This window comes from Berghia stephanieae, chromosome 1 (assembly GCF_034508935.2).
Source record: "Berghia stephanieae isolate SIO BIC M18660-M18661 chromosome 1, UCSD_Bste_1.3, whole genome shotgun sequence".
NCBI lineage: Eukaryota > Metazoa > Mollusca > Gastropoda > Nudibranchia > Aeolidiidae > Berghia > Berghia stephanieae.
In genome coordinates, this window is record NC_088360.1 from 31,508,003 (window position 1) to 31,523,051 (window position 15,049).

General features: G+C 36.5%; 2 protein-coding genes across 3 annotated transcripts in view; one reads left to right on the forward strand and one right to left on the reverse strand.

The window, feature by feature from the left end:
• Positions 1-1,993: 1,993 nt before the first annotated feature.
• Positions 1,994-9,788, reverse strand: LOC144971844 (splicing factor 3B subunit 5). 2 transcript variants are annotated; one of them, XM_078912921.1, is made up of 2 exons: positions 9,630-9,788; positions 1,994-2,394 (listed from the first exon to the last, which is right to left on the reverse strand). In XM_078912921.1, the coding sequence occupies exon 2, from the start codon at positions 2,379-2,381 to the stop codon at positions 2,124-2,126; it is 258 nt and encodes an 85-aa protein (XP_078769047.1). In that variant the 5' UTR covers positions 2,382-2,394; positions 9,630-9,788; the 3' UTR covers positions 1,994-2,123. The 2 variants fall into 2 exon arrangements, with proteins under 2 accessions (XP_078769047.1, XP_078769050.1); XM_078912924.1 differs by having other exon boundaries at positions 9,669-9,774.
• Positions 9,789-10,019: 231 nt separating this feature from the next.
• Positions 10,020-15,049, forward strand: part of LOC144971854 (thimet oligopeptidase-like) — a 43,794-nt gene continuing 38,764 nt past the window's right edge. The window contains 1 exon segment of the mRNA XM_078912929.1: positions 10,020-10,145. The gene's annotated coding sequence lies outside the window, so the exon portion shown is untranslated.

The following is a 15,049-nucleotide window of genomic DNA, read 5'->3' on the forward strand; positions in this document are numbered from 1 at the left end:
TTTTTTTCCTGTAAATCCTCTGCCTGTTTGTTCTTGGTTATTTATAATTTAGCTTATGATATCTTTAGGTTATGATTTTGATTGACATTTGTACTATTTTTGTTAGATTGCTTGTTTTTTTGTTTCAGCGGTCTCTCATATAACCTCAATTGTGTTGGAAGAGACCTAAAGCAACAAACAAACAAACAAACAAAAGGCCGGATCCCTTTTCTTGTGCATGGATGAGACCTATACCTCACTTCACCTCATTCTTCTGACCGAAGTGGAGACGTGAGATGATTTTGCAATAAGTGCCCTCTTTTTAGATGTCCTAAGCTTTCCTCATTAGTGTTGGGCTGTCTCTCCCTGTCCATTCCTTTACATTATTCACCCAGAATTTTGTTTGCTATCCTCTCCGTCTGCTTCCCTCCAAAAGTCATAATGGCTTTTGCGAATGTTCCTTCAGGGCTGAGAATCTTTCGCCTGAAGGCGACTTTCCGCCGAAATGATGGTTTATCTCCGCCCAAAACCATCATAATTCTGCCTTTCTCATTTTTTTTCATGAGTAAAAAAGACTTACCACAAGCACTACATCAACATCCCTTCAACCACCACCACATCAACATCCCTACCACTCCCACAACAACCACCACCACACCATCGTCGCTAAACCAGTACTGCTACAACCATCACATCATCATTCCTCCCACCACTACTACTATAACTACCATCACACCAACATCCCTACCACCACTACAACTACAACCTGGGTGGTGTTCCCGACCTCCCATAGTGGGCCTACTGTGTCTTCTATCCCCTTCCTGTTTTCCAATATGCTTTCTGTCTTTGTCTTGGAATGAGATCACTTTTTTTTTGTCCTGGCCCTGGCCGGAGTCCTGGCTGGGAGGGAAAGTCAAATGCATAGTTATTGTTTTGGGAGATATTTTTTCCCTTCATCTCTCTGTTATGTATTATTATATTTGTTATTTTGAATGTATAATATAAGCATTTGAGTGTATTCCTCTTTGTTGGATTTTGTGCTTGTCCAGATGAGACTTATAGGTGATCTCAAGCTAAGTACATTGGTGGTATGCTCTTGGAATCGAAATCTAATCCCTATTTGTTCCCAGTTCCCCAATGTCTTACTTTTCTTGGGTGCTTTAACTTTAATTGTAATTCTATAACTTTCTACTATCCCATATTCTTCCTTTTTACTGGCGCTGATATAACCTAAATGTGTTGCAAGCGCCGTAAAACCCTTAAAAACAAACTACAACCACCACACCATCATCCCTAAGACTAAGACAACTACTACTACAACCACCACCACTTCTACTAGAACCACCACCTACTACAACTACCATCACATCATCACCCCTACCACTACTACAACCACCACCAAATCATCATCCCTACCACCACTACTACTACTACAATCATCAAATATCATCCTTACCACCACTACTACTAACACCCACCACCATCCCTACCACAAGTTCTGCTACACCATTATCATCCTTACCACCACTACTACATCTACCACCACATCATCATTCCTATTATCACAACAACTACAACCACCACCAGATCATCCCTACCACCACTAATATACAACCACCACCACATCGTATCTGTCACAACTACTAAAACCACCACCACATATTGCGCTATATAAATGCTCATTTTTTTTCTTTTTATATATACAATCAAAACTGAAAGGCAAAATACATACATACACCCAAGGAAGTTTCAACTCCACGCAGAGCTCCAATTAAAATTAAAGTGACAGGTTCAGAAATCAACAGCTAAGAGGGCAGAAGACAAGACACCCCCCCCCCCCCCCCCCCTCATCGAAAGAAAAAACTCCCAAAACAACAGGATTGCCATTTGTTAACTCTTCTTGGTGATTTTCCAGTTTAAGTGAAGAGCAAGTGGCTACCTCATCCTTCTATGATAAAATATACAGCTCATCCATCATTCCATAACCAACTCAAATAACTGGAATCAGAGGCTATTTCAATAGGTTAAAATGCGAAGATGATTTATTAAAAAAAAAAACAAGTTTGTGATGAGGACTGAAAATACATGAACATATAAATACACGATGAGCAAGAGAAAAAAAGTTGTAAAAAGTTGAACTATGTCTAATCCTCTTGTCTCTTGGGAGGAGGACCACATGGTTGCAACATTCTTTCCATGATATTAAACCGAACTCTGGCACGGGATTCGTTTTCAACAAGACTGAGGTGATTGAGCATGTCAAAATGACCCAAGTATGAAGCATAGGTGTCTCTATGTTGATTTGTCATCCATTCCCATTTGGTGGTGTCAGCATGGCCAGTTCCAATGTATTTGGATTGAAGATGCTCCAATTGACTGTGAATGTTGTAGCGGTCACCCATGATGATCTGTATGCTGATGAGAATAGATTAAAACGTGTAAAAAGTTATACTGATAAACAGTCATTCAAAATCAATTATCAAAAATGGTTTCCAATTCATTCCTTGTATTAATATTAATGATCAACATCACACAATACTAAATACAGACCTGCCAACCTTCCCAGAATGAAAAGTGCATTCTATGATCCTAAAAAGTGTATTTTTAGCATAAAAGTGTAGTTTGTCCGCATGTGTGGAAAATAAAAGTGCGCAAAATACAAAAATTTATATTAAAGCTAACATCAAACCCAAATCAAAAATAAACTCCGATCTTCATCATTCAAACATTCATTTGCAGTAATCACTAGTAATTACAAAATTATCGGTTTATCAAGAAACTAAAACTTAATGACCATTTTAAATAGTGTAAGGCTCAGAAATTGAATTTGGAATATCTAAGGATATTGCTTTTGAAACACTCAAAGAAATGATCAAAAGACCTCAAATATGTTGGTAGTATTGATGCTAGTGCCTGAAGAAGAGGAGGTGGTGGTTGTAGCGATGGTGCTCTAGTGTTGGTGGTGATGGAAGAAGTGATGTGGTGGTGGTGGTTGTGGCAGTGACAATGCTGTGATGGTGGTTTTAACCGTGGTGATACCATGGTGGTGATGGTTTGAGATGATGATGCTGATGTCCCAAATGAAGTTGTGATGGTGATATACCTCTGCCAGCCCAGTAAATCAGTTGAAGGTTTTGAGATAAAATATTTGTGAGAGTGGTCTTCAATCTAATAGAGATGACAATTCGCAGCAGTGACAAGATAATTTCCATTATGTTATCAAATGATCCATGTCTCTCCCTTTTTAAATAGCATTTACTACTCCTCCTCCTCATACTGCAACTACAACAATTCCTACAATCACTACTAGACTAGTACTATTACTAATACCACTACTACTTCTACTCCTACCACTATTACTACTACTACTACTACATACTAATACTATCACTGTTGGTCAAATGATGGGAAATTCACACATATCAGACAAGTTAAATACTTCTAGAGGATTCATTTTGAACCATTTTGTTCCTAAAACTCCCAAGTTGGTAATGAAAAAAAAAAAATCACTCATACAAAATAATAAATCTTAAAAAAAAAAGATCATTAAATTTTAAAAAACATGAGTAATTTTAGTAATTATAAAGGGAAATAATCCATTTATGTTTAAGCTTATCAGCAATACAGTTTTTAATTGAAAGCTTCATTGCCAAAGATGTTAGTTAAATTTAATTTTCACTTAAAATTTACTATCTAACAAATGGTAAAAGCTTAAATGTGGCCTGAAGCCATTTAAAGTATAAAATAAGCTTAAATGCATAATTCTATGCAAATCCTCAAAAAGTTATGAGAAAAATATTGGTGAAAACCGGCAACATATAAACTAACTGAAATGATAACAATAGTACTAACTGTGATGCATCATTCAGAAACACGGTCAACAATTGATGTATGACATGTCATTTTCAACATCATTCATGCTTGAGAAAAAAAATATCAAAATATTACAACAACAAAAATTGTACTCAATCCCTTGGAATCGTATCCACGTATTTGAGTCCAAAAAATCGTACTAAAATATGATTAATCGTACCGGTTGGCAGGTCTGTAAATAACTAGAATAGGGCACAGGTTATGGCCTACATTTATTATAGAGATACTAATAAACCAATACCACCAAATGAAGTAAAATACAGGGATCTCTGCTTAATAACAACCTTCTTGGGTGACAAAATTACAAGAATGAGCTAATGGGTGAAGACCCCAGGGGGTTCTTTCTTTTCCAAATTAATGTCTGTTTAGGTTACCCTCCCCCCCAAATCCCTTGACACGTACAGACTACCAACCAAATGACACTATCCCTCCTTGACCATATAGAAGCCAATAATATAATAGCACTGTATAAAATGTCTTACTTGGCCGGACTATCAATGATTTTATCTGGCATAATGTAATGGATTCAGAAACATACTAAAACACGGTTGACAATTTCAATGGCACAATATGCAAGACACCCTTTCAAATAGATTTGCTTTTATAAATATTGAGATTGGTGTCAGTGAACCAAGTTTCTGAATAAAATGCCCTCTTTTGCAATAAATTTTGTTCTTTCATAATCTGTGAAAAATAAAGCGGATTATTGGGTGAAGAAATGGGAATTACTTAAATAGAAACAAAATTGTAATACAAAAGTACAGTGGACTCCGGATAAGATGATGCCCAGGGGAACCGAGAAAAAAATAGACTTATCCGAAAATCAACTTAACCGGAGTGTAACCAGATGAGCAAAAACACATGTGAACAAAGCAAACCAATCTAGAATAAGTATGTCCCGCGCGGTCTCTGTAGTGGTAATCAGAGGCTCCAATCCCCAATAGCCCCATAGAGGAATCAGAATACATATAAATCGGAATTTGAGATAAAAAAGCGGAATCAACTTACTGTTGACTATGACATGCTTTGCAACAGAAAATGTAATAGACAATCCAAAAGTACTCAAATGATTAAAGATATAAAATGTGTAAAAATGTATAGATTGTGTAGACTAAGAATGGGGTCAAATAATAATAGAGAACACACAGGTCCTGGCCGTCTGAGAGCAAAGCATTGAATGGATGGATTTAACCTTGTCAGGCTCTCCCCCCCCCACGTAAACAAACAAACCCGCGTGCCGGTACACACACACACACTTACACAGGGTTAAAATTAAATAGGGAAAGAAGCTGACAGTACTCAATAATATTATTACCGAATGAAGCCAACATATAATATTACCAAGGTCATTGACCACACAAATTGGAGTCACCATAATAATAATAATACTTCGGTCAACCCCCTTCCCAAACATATAATAATATTATCCGACATCAGCAGCACACACTTTGAAGGGACTAATCAGACACACAAAATGTGTGTTGATTGACCATATGAGATGCTGACGAAATAAGCCATAGCTCACTTTCTTTTCACTAGAGGTTTTTAAAAAATTTTTTTTCCTCGATTGGAAAGGTGAAAAGCGGAATTTTTGCCTTGAATGCGGAATGTATACCAATAAAGTGAAATTATTCCGCGAAAAGCGGAAGGGTAGGAGCCTCTAGGTCAAGGTCATGCTTCTAGTAAATCGTCGAGACAGAAATAGCCGGTATGCCAATTTCCTATGCGATGATTTTCTGTCGCATGCCAGACTTTCCAAATGCATCGAATCTTCCTTTTCCGTGATAGGTTTGCCATTGTAGTTGTAGTTGTAGACTTGACTTGAATTCTTGATAAAATTGATACTAATTAAGAGGAGCATTACATAGGATGGCCTGGGATTAGAACCAAAAAAAATCTTGAACTTGAAGTTGCGACAATGTAAAATTTGAGATGGAGAAATTAAAGTCATTCAATACTGCTTATGTACATTGAACACGGACGTCAGGCAAAGCACCTACATCACATCGATGTGCGCCAATCGTTCGCGGATATTCTTAACCACTGAAAATTCTTACTGGTAGCTTTTTTAACCAATGGAAATACTTGTTTATTTGTGATTTTATTGTAGTCATGAGTGATAAGAACATCGACTTATGTGGAGTTTTTTTTTTTTTTTACTAATGTTATATAGCAAGAAGGGGGAGGGACCAAGAAAAAAAATCGACTTAGGCAACGTCGACATATCCAGAGTGCACTGTAGTAGGTTATGATGCAAAGTGGCCAATTAAAACTTGGGTTATTAGTATTAGGCGATGGTCAATGTACAATCACAGCAGTTGGGGTATCAATTATCACCCTATGGTGAAAATCGTCCACCAAGATACCGTTCGGTGAAAATAGTCTCCCAAAAACCGTCAGGTTATTATCACCGTACGGTGAAAATAGCGACAGACTATTTTCCGTTATGGTGAAAATAGCGGCTTCCTTTTTGATAATGTTCTAGCAGGGGGCTTGGGGGGGGGGGGGAACTTAAATAAAAGTTTCCCCCCTCCCAAACCCCCTACTAGAAACATTATAAAAAACAAGAATACTGGGGATGTATTGAGTAAGGATTTTGCTGGAACGAATTTCATGGATGCGGTATACACAGCTTTGCCCTGAATTTGATTTTATTCAAAAGTTAAGATTTTAACCCAACGTGCCATCATGAAATGTTGATTTACCAATTTCTCGTTTTTTAATTATCCAAAGCTAAATTATACCCTATTTTATCCACAATCAAAAGATATACTAAACTAAATTGTCATTGATTTAATTTAAAAATAAACTACACCAAACGATAGAGTAATTTCTCCTGAAGAGAATAAGACTTAAATTAGGCAGTTTAGTGAGCAGCAGCAGTGGCAGTCAAATTTTGACCCAACTCGCCCATAGGAAAGTTGTGACTGGAAATTGCCGTTCGCGTTTTGGGGGAAAATCGCAGACATTTTGGTATCATTATTTTCGTCTTTCAATTTCCTTTTAAATGGTGCCAATTAAGGAAAAATCCATTAATAATTCCAGAAGTTATATGAAGTTAAAATTTGGCAATTTTCAAATGCATTTATTTTTTTATTACCGCGTGTGTTTTTAAAATTTAAACACTTGCTTTTAGAATAACATCTAAACTTTATTCATGCCAAATTTCAGGGCTCTATATCGATGCGCAGACACCTTTTAACTCTGCGCCGAAATGCCTTATTTACATTATCTTCTCATCATGGCTGCCGGGCGATATCGATATTCATATCGATATTTTAAATTTAGTTATGTATTATATTAAATTTAGTCCATAATATTTTCAGTACTATTTACTATGTTTTTATTTTCAATACATAATTTCCAACTTTATTTATAGGCATTTTATAGTTTTAGTTTTAAAAGTTCGTATATTTCTTCTCCTTGAGAAATCCGATATTAATAATATCGATATTTTAAAAAGACCAATTGCTTTAATTTAACTTTATTTTACTTTGCCATTAAGTCATCAAGTTTCTTTCCCATATGTTTAGATATGTTTATCATTTGTATCCATATTTTAAAGGCCTTAGCCTTAATAATTATTATGGTAAGAAGTTCTATTAGTTTTGACACCCCCATACATTGAGAGAGAAAGGGGGGGGGGGGGATAAAATTATATTAATTGTCAGTTCAAATGATGTAATAGCAATAAACCCAAAGTGGCTCAGCAGAATTTTTTAAAGTATTAAGCCAGAACTTTCCTTCTAATTATAATAGGGAATCTGTTTCAATTTATTTGAACTTTTTCAATATACCATTTTATTTATATGCAATTAAATTGCCATAGGTAAAAATAAACTCATTATGTCATTACATATGATAAGAACTCCATATTGACTGTTTTAACTAGGGAGTTTAATAGAAATTCTAAATGTACCTCACACACTTGAAACCAATGTCATACGAAAGAGCTGGCAACACAGATTACAAAACAGTTTGAATTTTGTTTCTATCTTGATTAGAAATGTAGTTACGGCAGTTCAAAGTCTGAAATTTCAGACCGATTTTTACCCCAAAATTACCATTGCAAAGTTGTGACCGAAAACGCGTGATGTTAATAAAAAATGGTTAAAACAGTCAATATGGAGTTCTTATCATATATTGTATACCAAAATGTTCGTCTTATCGAGGACAATGCATTTACATTAATAAAGAGGAAGATAAACATTTCAAATTAACACATTATTACATAATATGACGCAAATGTTACATAATCAAAAACTCGGCTAGACGTAAGAAAGAATTTGCTCTATCACTTTTGGATTTATCTCCAATATCTCACTGAAACAATTGCAAATAATTACCCTCTTTTAATTAATACAGAGAATAAAAAAGGGTTTGAGAGTATTTACTATTTACATGAAAAGATATAAACATGTTGCGTAATGACATAATTAGTTTATTTTTACCTATGGCAATTTAATTGCATATAAATAAAATGGTAGATTGAAAAAGTTCAAATAAATTGAAACAGATTCCCTATTATAATTAGAAGGAAAGTTCTGGCTTTTAATACTTTAAAAAATTCTGCTGAACCACTTTGGGTTTATTGCTATTACATCATTTGAACTGACAATTAATATAATTTTATCCCCCCCCCCCCTCCCCCCTTCTCTCTCAATGTATGGGGGTGTCAAAACTAATAGAACTTCTTACCATAATAATTATTAAGGCTAAGGCCTTTAAAATATGGATACAAATGATAAACATACCTAAACATATGGGAAAGAAACTTGATGGCAAAGTAAAATAAAATTAAATTAAAGCAATTGGTATTTTGAAAATATCGATATTATTAATATCGAATTTCACAAAGAGAAGAAATATACGAACTTTTAAAACAAAAACTATAAAATGCCTATAAATAAAGTTGGAAAGTATGTATTCAAAATAAAAACATAGTAAATAATAGTACTGAAAATATCATGGACTAAATTTAACATAATACATAACTAAATTCAAAATATCGATATCGCCCGGCAGCCATGATGAGAAGATAATGTAAACAAGGCATTTCGGCGCAGAGTTAAAAGGTGTCTGCGCATCGATTTAGTAGAGCCCTGAAATTTGGCATGAATAAAGTTTAGATGTTATTCTAAAAACAAGCGTTTAAATTTTAAAAACACACGCGGTAAATAAAAAAATAAATGCATTTGAAAATTGCCAAATTTTAACTTCATATAACTTCTGGAATTATTAATGGATTTTTCCTTAATTGGCACCAGTTAAAAGGAAATTGAAAGACGAAAATAATGATACCAAAATGTCTGCGATATTCCTCTTTATAACGAAGTTATGCATCTTTAATTGAACCCCCCAAAACGCGGACGGCAATTTCCAGTCACAACTTTCCTATGGGTGAGTTGGGTCAAAATTTGACTGCCACTGCTGCTGCTCACTAAACTGCCTATTTTAACCATTTTTTATTAACATCACGCGTTTTCGGTCACAACTTTGCAATGGTAATTTTGGGGTAAAATTCAGTCTGAAATTTCAGACTGCCACTACATTTATAATCAAGATAGAAACAAAATTCTAACTGTTTTGTAATCTGTGTTGCCAGCTCTTTCATATGACATTGGTTTCAATTTCAAGTGTGTGAGGTACATTTAGAATTCCTATTAGTTACGTCTAGTAGTAGCGAGGAGCTTTCTCGGGAGGCCTCCCGGATTCGCTATACTGCTGCGAACAAACACTTTGATTTATTATCTAAAAATCAGCCCAAAACTACCTACTGATAATTGGACCGAAAGCTGTTCTATTTCTATGCAGACCTCAGTGGTGATTTTCAACTGTGGATAAAATTAATCAACGAATGTTCTCTCGTGTGGTTGAATGTTGTAAGCAAAATTACAGAGAAAGAACTTTGTTGATGAAAGTTGAAAGTAGTACAGTAGTTACGTCCCTTGTTCAATACCTTATAAAGTGAGGGTCAGTCATATATGAGTAACTAGATTTATAACTTTTGTGTTCCCACTTTGATATTACCTATTGTTTCGCTTGTACATTTTATCACTAATAATATTCAAGAATCAGGTATTTTTTACCATAAAATAATATTCTAAATTGTCTTATATCAATTTTTTGGTTTATTCAGCTCAAATGTTCATTTATTTTTTTCTTCTCACGTTGTCACAGAGAAATAAAATTATACCAGTTTGATATATGGAGCATTTTATTAAAAACCAAGGGAGGTTATCCATTGTTAACATTCCGACCGGCAACCGGCTAATTTTACATCTCCTTGAAAAGTGAGTCAGTTTTCTGTTTGTATAGTTAACGCGTATGAAGTAGATACACACCAAATCGTTCAAGTTACATGATATAATATGATGTGTTAAACGTGCATTTGTTTCCCCGAATTTGTAGTGCCGGAATTTAAGAAAACGAAGCGAAGACGTCAGTGTACTTTCACTTTCCACACTAATTTTCAATTTCAACATATTTTAGGCGTGATAAGCGAACGCAGACATTGATATGGGCTTGACTTAACATTGTTGTATTTCGTTAGCTTGATGAGTATTTCCATTACGATTTCGGTGTTCAGACCTGCAAATAATAAGTGCAAATGCAGTGGGAAGGGATTCTTCACCACTTATTGCTCGTAACATACCTATGATGTGCCATATGTTTGTTTCATCAATAGAATAGTCAATGTCATTATGAATGAGAATGTGTGGCCGAAAATAACGTATAAATTAGCAATGACTATGAAAAATATTTTTTTCTCTTTATGAGGAAACTTTTTGTCTGAAATCAAAGCCCTATCTCCACTGAGTAAAATTGTTTTTGAATTTTGAAAATCCATTCATAAATAAACCAGTTGCAGTTTCAAAGGTGTCATTTATTTGGATGACCCGCAAAGAGGAAAAAAACGCAAAAATATGGGACGCTTTTTCGGCATTTTTTTCGACCTTTGGTTGTATCTTGCTTAATAAGTGGATTAAAAGATTGAAATTTGGCAATTTTTTGGCAAATTTGATAGAGAAAATGATGAAAACATTAGAAGAGTTCTTTTATACAATTTTAGAGCTGGATGGTATATAACATACACGCACACACACACACACACACACACACACACACACACAGAGAGAGAGAGATTAGTATAACACACACACACACAGAAATATAGAAAGAAATATAGAAGGAAAAGAGAAATTGGACAAGGGGACAAAGGTTACTGATGGAACGTGACTTGGAACACAATAATTAAACCCATGCTGAGATTGTAGATCATATTGCAATCGAAAACTTTTAACATTATAATTTCTTAAATTCTTGTAAATTAAACAGTCAAATTATCAGCTGTTTATTGAACCCAAACGCAATGGCAGACAATAAACACCCCTCTGCCAGTGAGACCGCGCAGACATTTTAACTAGTGTTGAGTTATTTGATCGCTTTTACCCTATCGACGATCGAGTCAGCGAGTCAGCGTCCGATCTCAATGCCGGAAGAGCGAGTCAGTAAAACGATCGAGTTACTAAAACGATCAGGCGGGTTGTGAGCTTGAGACGATCTTGACACGTGAGACGAGCTTGAGACGATCAGGATCCGAGCGAGCGGAGGGGTAACGAGTGTTTCGAATCATTTCAAATTCAAACGATCACAGTTTGCCATCCGATACCAATCGCCAACGTTTGCACACGGTAGTCTGTGGTTCTTCCACAGCCCTCACTCCTTGTCAGATGTTAGTGTGTCTGGGTGGCAGGGAAATTCGTATAGGTGTATCACGCGTGTGTGACAAGTCTTCATTAAACCTACTCAAGTTTGACTACCACACACACACACACACACACACACACACACACACACACACACTAAGGCTATTTCTATGACACACACGCCTCGCGCTCGGTGCATAGTTGAGTCTTTGGACAAGGCTCTTTACTCACATTCTCTCACCGTACTCAGGTGTAAAATGAGTACCTGGCCGTTAACAGCGTTGTCTTTGTCTGAAAAATTGTAATATCGTCTAACAGGCGGCATGTCCCGTCCTACATATTAAATGTTGCTGTTGACCAGGGACCCCTTTACAAAGCGCTTTGATCACATTTAGTGGATATTGTAAAGCTCAATTTTTTAAAGTAAAACATTAGCTTTGAATATGGAATGTTTCAATTTTAGATGCCTGTGTATTCTTTGTTAGTTCCCATCATCATCATCATCATCATCATCATCATCATCATCATCATCATCATCATCAGGGGCAGCGGTACGGTCTTTGGTTGGCACCCGAAAGGTACCGAGTTCGATCACCCGCCGCTGAGTAGTCTTGAGCAAGTCACCTTGCCCTAACTAAATTTGCGGCGCTGTACTGCGGCTGTCGCTTGGGTTATTCCAGTCTTCCCTTAGAATAGACCCGAAAGAGGAATCTCCCCTATGGGATGAATAAAGGGAATTAAGTTTAATTTATTTATCATCACCATCATATCAGCGGGATCATCATCATCACCACCACCACCCTAATAATAATGGATAAAATAAATATCAACACATTTCAATGTAATAATCAATCTAAAATCAATCAGTGCTCCTAAAAGACCCCTTTGATTTCTTTGTCTAATTCGTTCCATACTTTTGGAGTCCCGACAAAGAAAGATTTTCAGCTAACTATAGTTTATATATGGGAACATTAATCAGTCGTTTATATTGGAATCGGAGTTGTCTAGCAGGTGTATTAGTTCAAAGCGCATTTCCAAGGATTTACCATGCTCAATGAATTTCACAAGATTTAATTTAATTTATTCCTCCGGCACGCCATATCGACCATACATCCATTTCGTACAGTAGGTACCGATCGCTATTTGGAGTCTTTTTGTATTAAAGCTCTTTACAATACCCGTCATTGCTTATAAGATAAGAATACATTCACATCTGAGTCAAGTGCCTTACACACGGACTTAACGTCTGGATCACAATTTTCAACAATCACTGTCACTCATTCGGCCATTGACAAGGCTTGATTTTGTGACAAGAGACACCGTACCACTGAGCGACCGAACAAATAATCACCATCTGCGCCATCGTCATCATCATTATCATCATCCTCATCACAGCCGTAACAGCCAGCAATACACAATCATCATCTTCGGGTCCGGTCTATCCGTGTGGGGGGTGGGGGGGGAACCTGCTAAAGTATTTCATTTTTTAAACAGAAACACGATAATCATCATCATCATCGTCATCCATTGTCGTCGGCATCGTTATCATCGTGTCCGGGCAATCCGTGTGTGTCTGGGTGTGGAACCTGCTAAATATTATTATTATCTACCTACCAAGGATTACTATACTTTAGTATAGTTGTCCTTGCTACCTACCTAATAAAAACACACCATTCTTGTTCATTTATTTTTCAAATAATGAAATGAAAGGCACGACCTTTGCCCGCACACACAAGAGGCGATGACGACAGTGACAAATTATGGGAGGTGGGGGCGGCCGACAACTTTTGGCGCGACATAAATATGAAATGTTACAACGGGATGATGGTGGTGGGAGGGTCTCAACCCTTCACCATCATCAACTGTTTGATGGCGTGTGTGTGTGTGTGCGTGTGTGTGTGTGTATGTGTGTGTGTGTGTGTGTGTGATGCGACGAACGGTCATAATCAAGGCTGCCAGACAGCCAGATTTCTACTTGCCCAAGTAGTCAAATAGACCCCAAATAGCCAAACACCACAAGCATTCTGACTCCCTTGAAAAACTCATTGGTATTGTTAACAAAAGAATCGACTACAGTTGGATAAACTTATCTTTTCTTTTTTTTTTTAAATAAAAGATTTTTTAAAAAATGAATAATAATAGAAAAGCGTTTCTTAGTAACCAATTTTGAACTTGGCCATCTGGTAGCTCCCATCATAACCAGCTGCAGTCAAGCCAGCCACAGACATAAGAGAGGGAGGGGTATGTGAAGTTTCCTGTGGCAAACGAGATGCTCGTATTTTTTTTTTTCAAACGAATCACTGCTCGATGACGTCACTGACTCGAAACCCGCCCGAAACCCGCTCGATTTTAGAGGACTCGATCGAAAACCCGCTCGATTTGATCGTTTCAAACTCGACACAGCACTAATTTTAACTAGTCATGAACTTTAAAACGAGGTCAACCAATCAGAAAGCACTTTGCCACGACCCGCTCAGCCGTCAGTTTGGTGCCAAATCGCTTTGAACTTGTGATTCGGGCTGTAGGGGCAAAATGGCTTTGTCTTTTACGAATGAAGAGCAAATTAGGATGGTGTTTTGTAAAATACGGGAAAAGTACTCGTCACATTCATATGAAATTTTACAACCAAAAAGAAGAAATGTTCATGTATTACCTTGTCAGCGACAAAACCTACACACCTGGTAGTTTTAGAAATATTTTACTCCAAAGAGTAAAAATCTATTTTTAACGGTCTTCTGGTAATCGCACGAGTTTTGTCGCTTGACATAATCTAAAATGACCTTTTTTCTAACTGTGTGCCAACTTTCAGTCATATTCATCGATAAACAGCGTCGTAATTAATTTTTTAAAATAGCATATACGAAACGGCTTCGTCCCATATTTTGTCGCGAATTTGGGCACTTCGTGAGTAAAAAAGAGGCCCAAAGATTTGTGCGGGATAGTCTTGCTATATAAATACTTAGTTGGGTGAGCTAATTATTAGCCCTTCAAATTTATAGTGGATTTCGTCTGCTGAATGCCCATTTTACTAAAAAAAATAATTTTCAATCAAATTTTGTGACTCCACCTTCTTCTTGTGGAAACCTCCAATATTGTCGAGGATCACTCCACAGTTTGTAGGGTATTACATTTTAAATTTGTTAAAGCACTGCACATACTACTAATAAAAAATACATAGAGAGATTAAAAAGTCACGATGTGAGTTCAAGTTACTGCGTGAAGGCATGTTGGCAACCAGCGGCGGGTGATCAAACTTGGTATCGTTTGGGTACAAAGCAAAGACTGTACCGCTGAGCCACTCTGACCCCCATATCGTATCCCTAATTAATGCTAATATTTTTCCTTGTCCACATCAGCCAAATGTACAGTCTCCATGGCTGTTGTTATGATATTGTATTGAAGTCACACATTGCCAATGCTCATATATTTCCTTTCCCATGCCAGCCAAGTGTATAGGCTTCATGACAAGAAATAAATGATGACTGAAA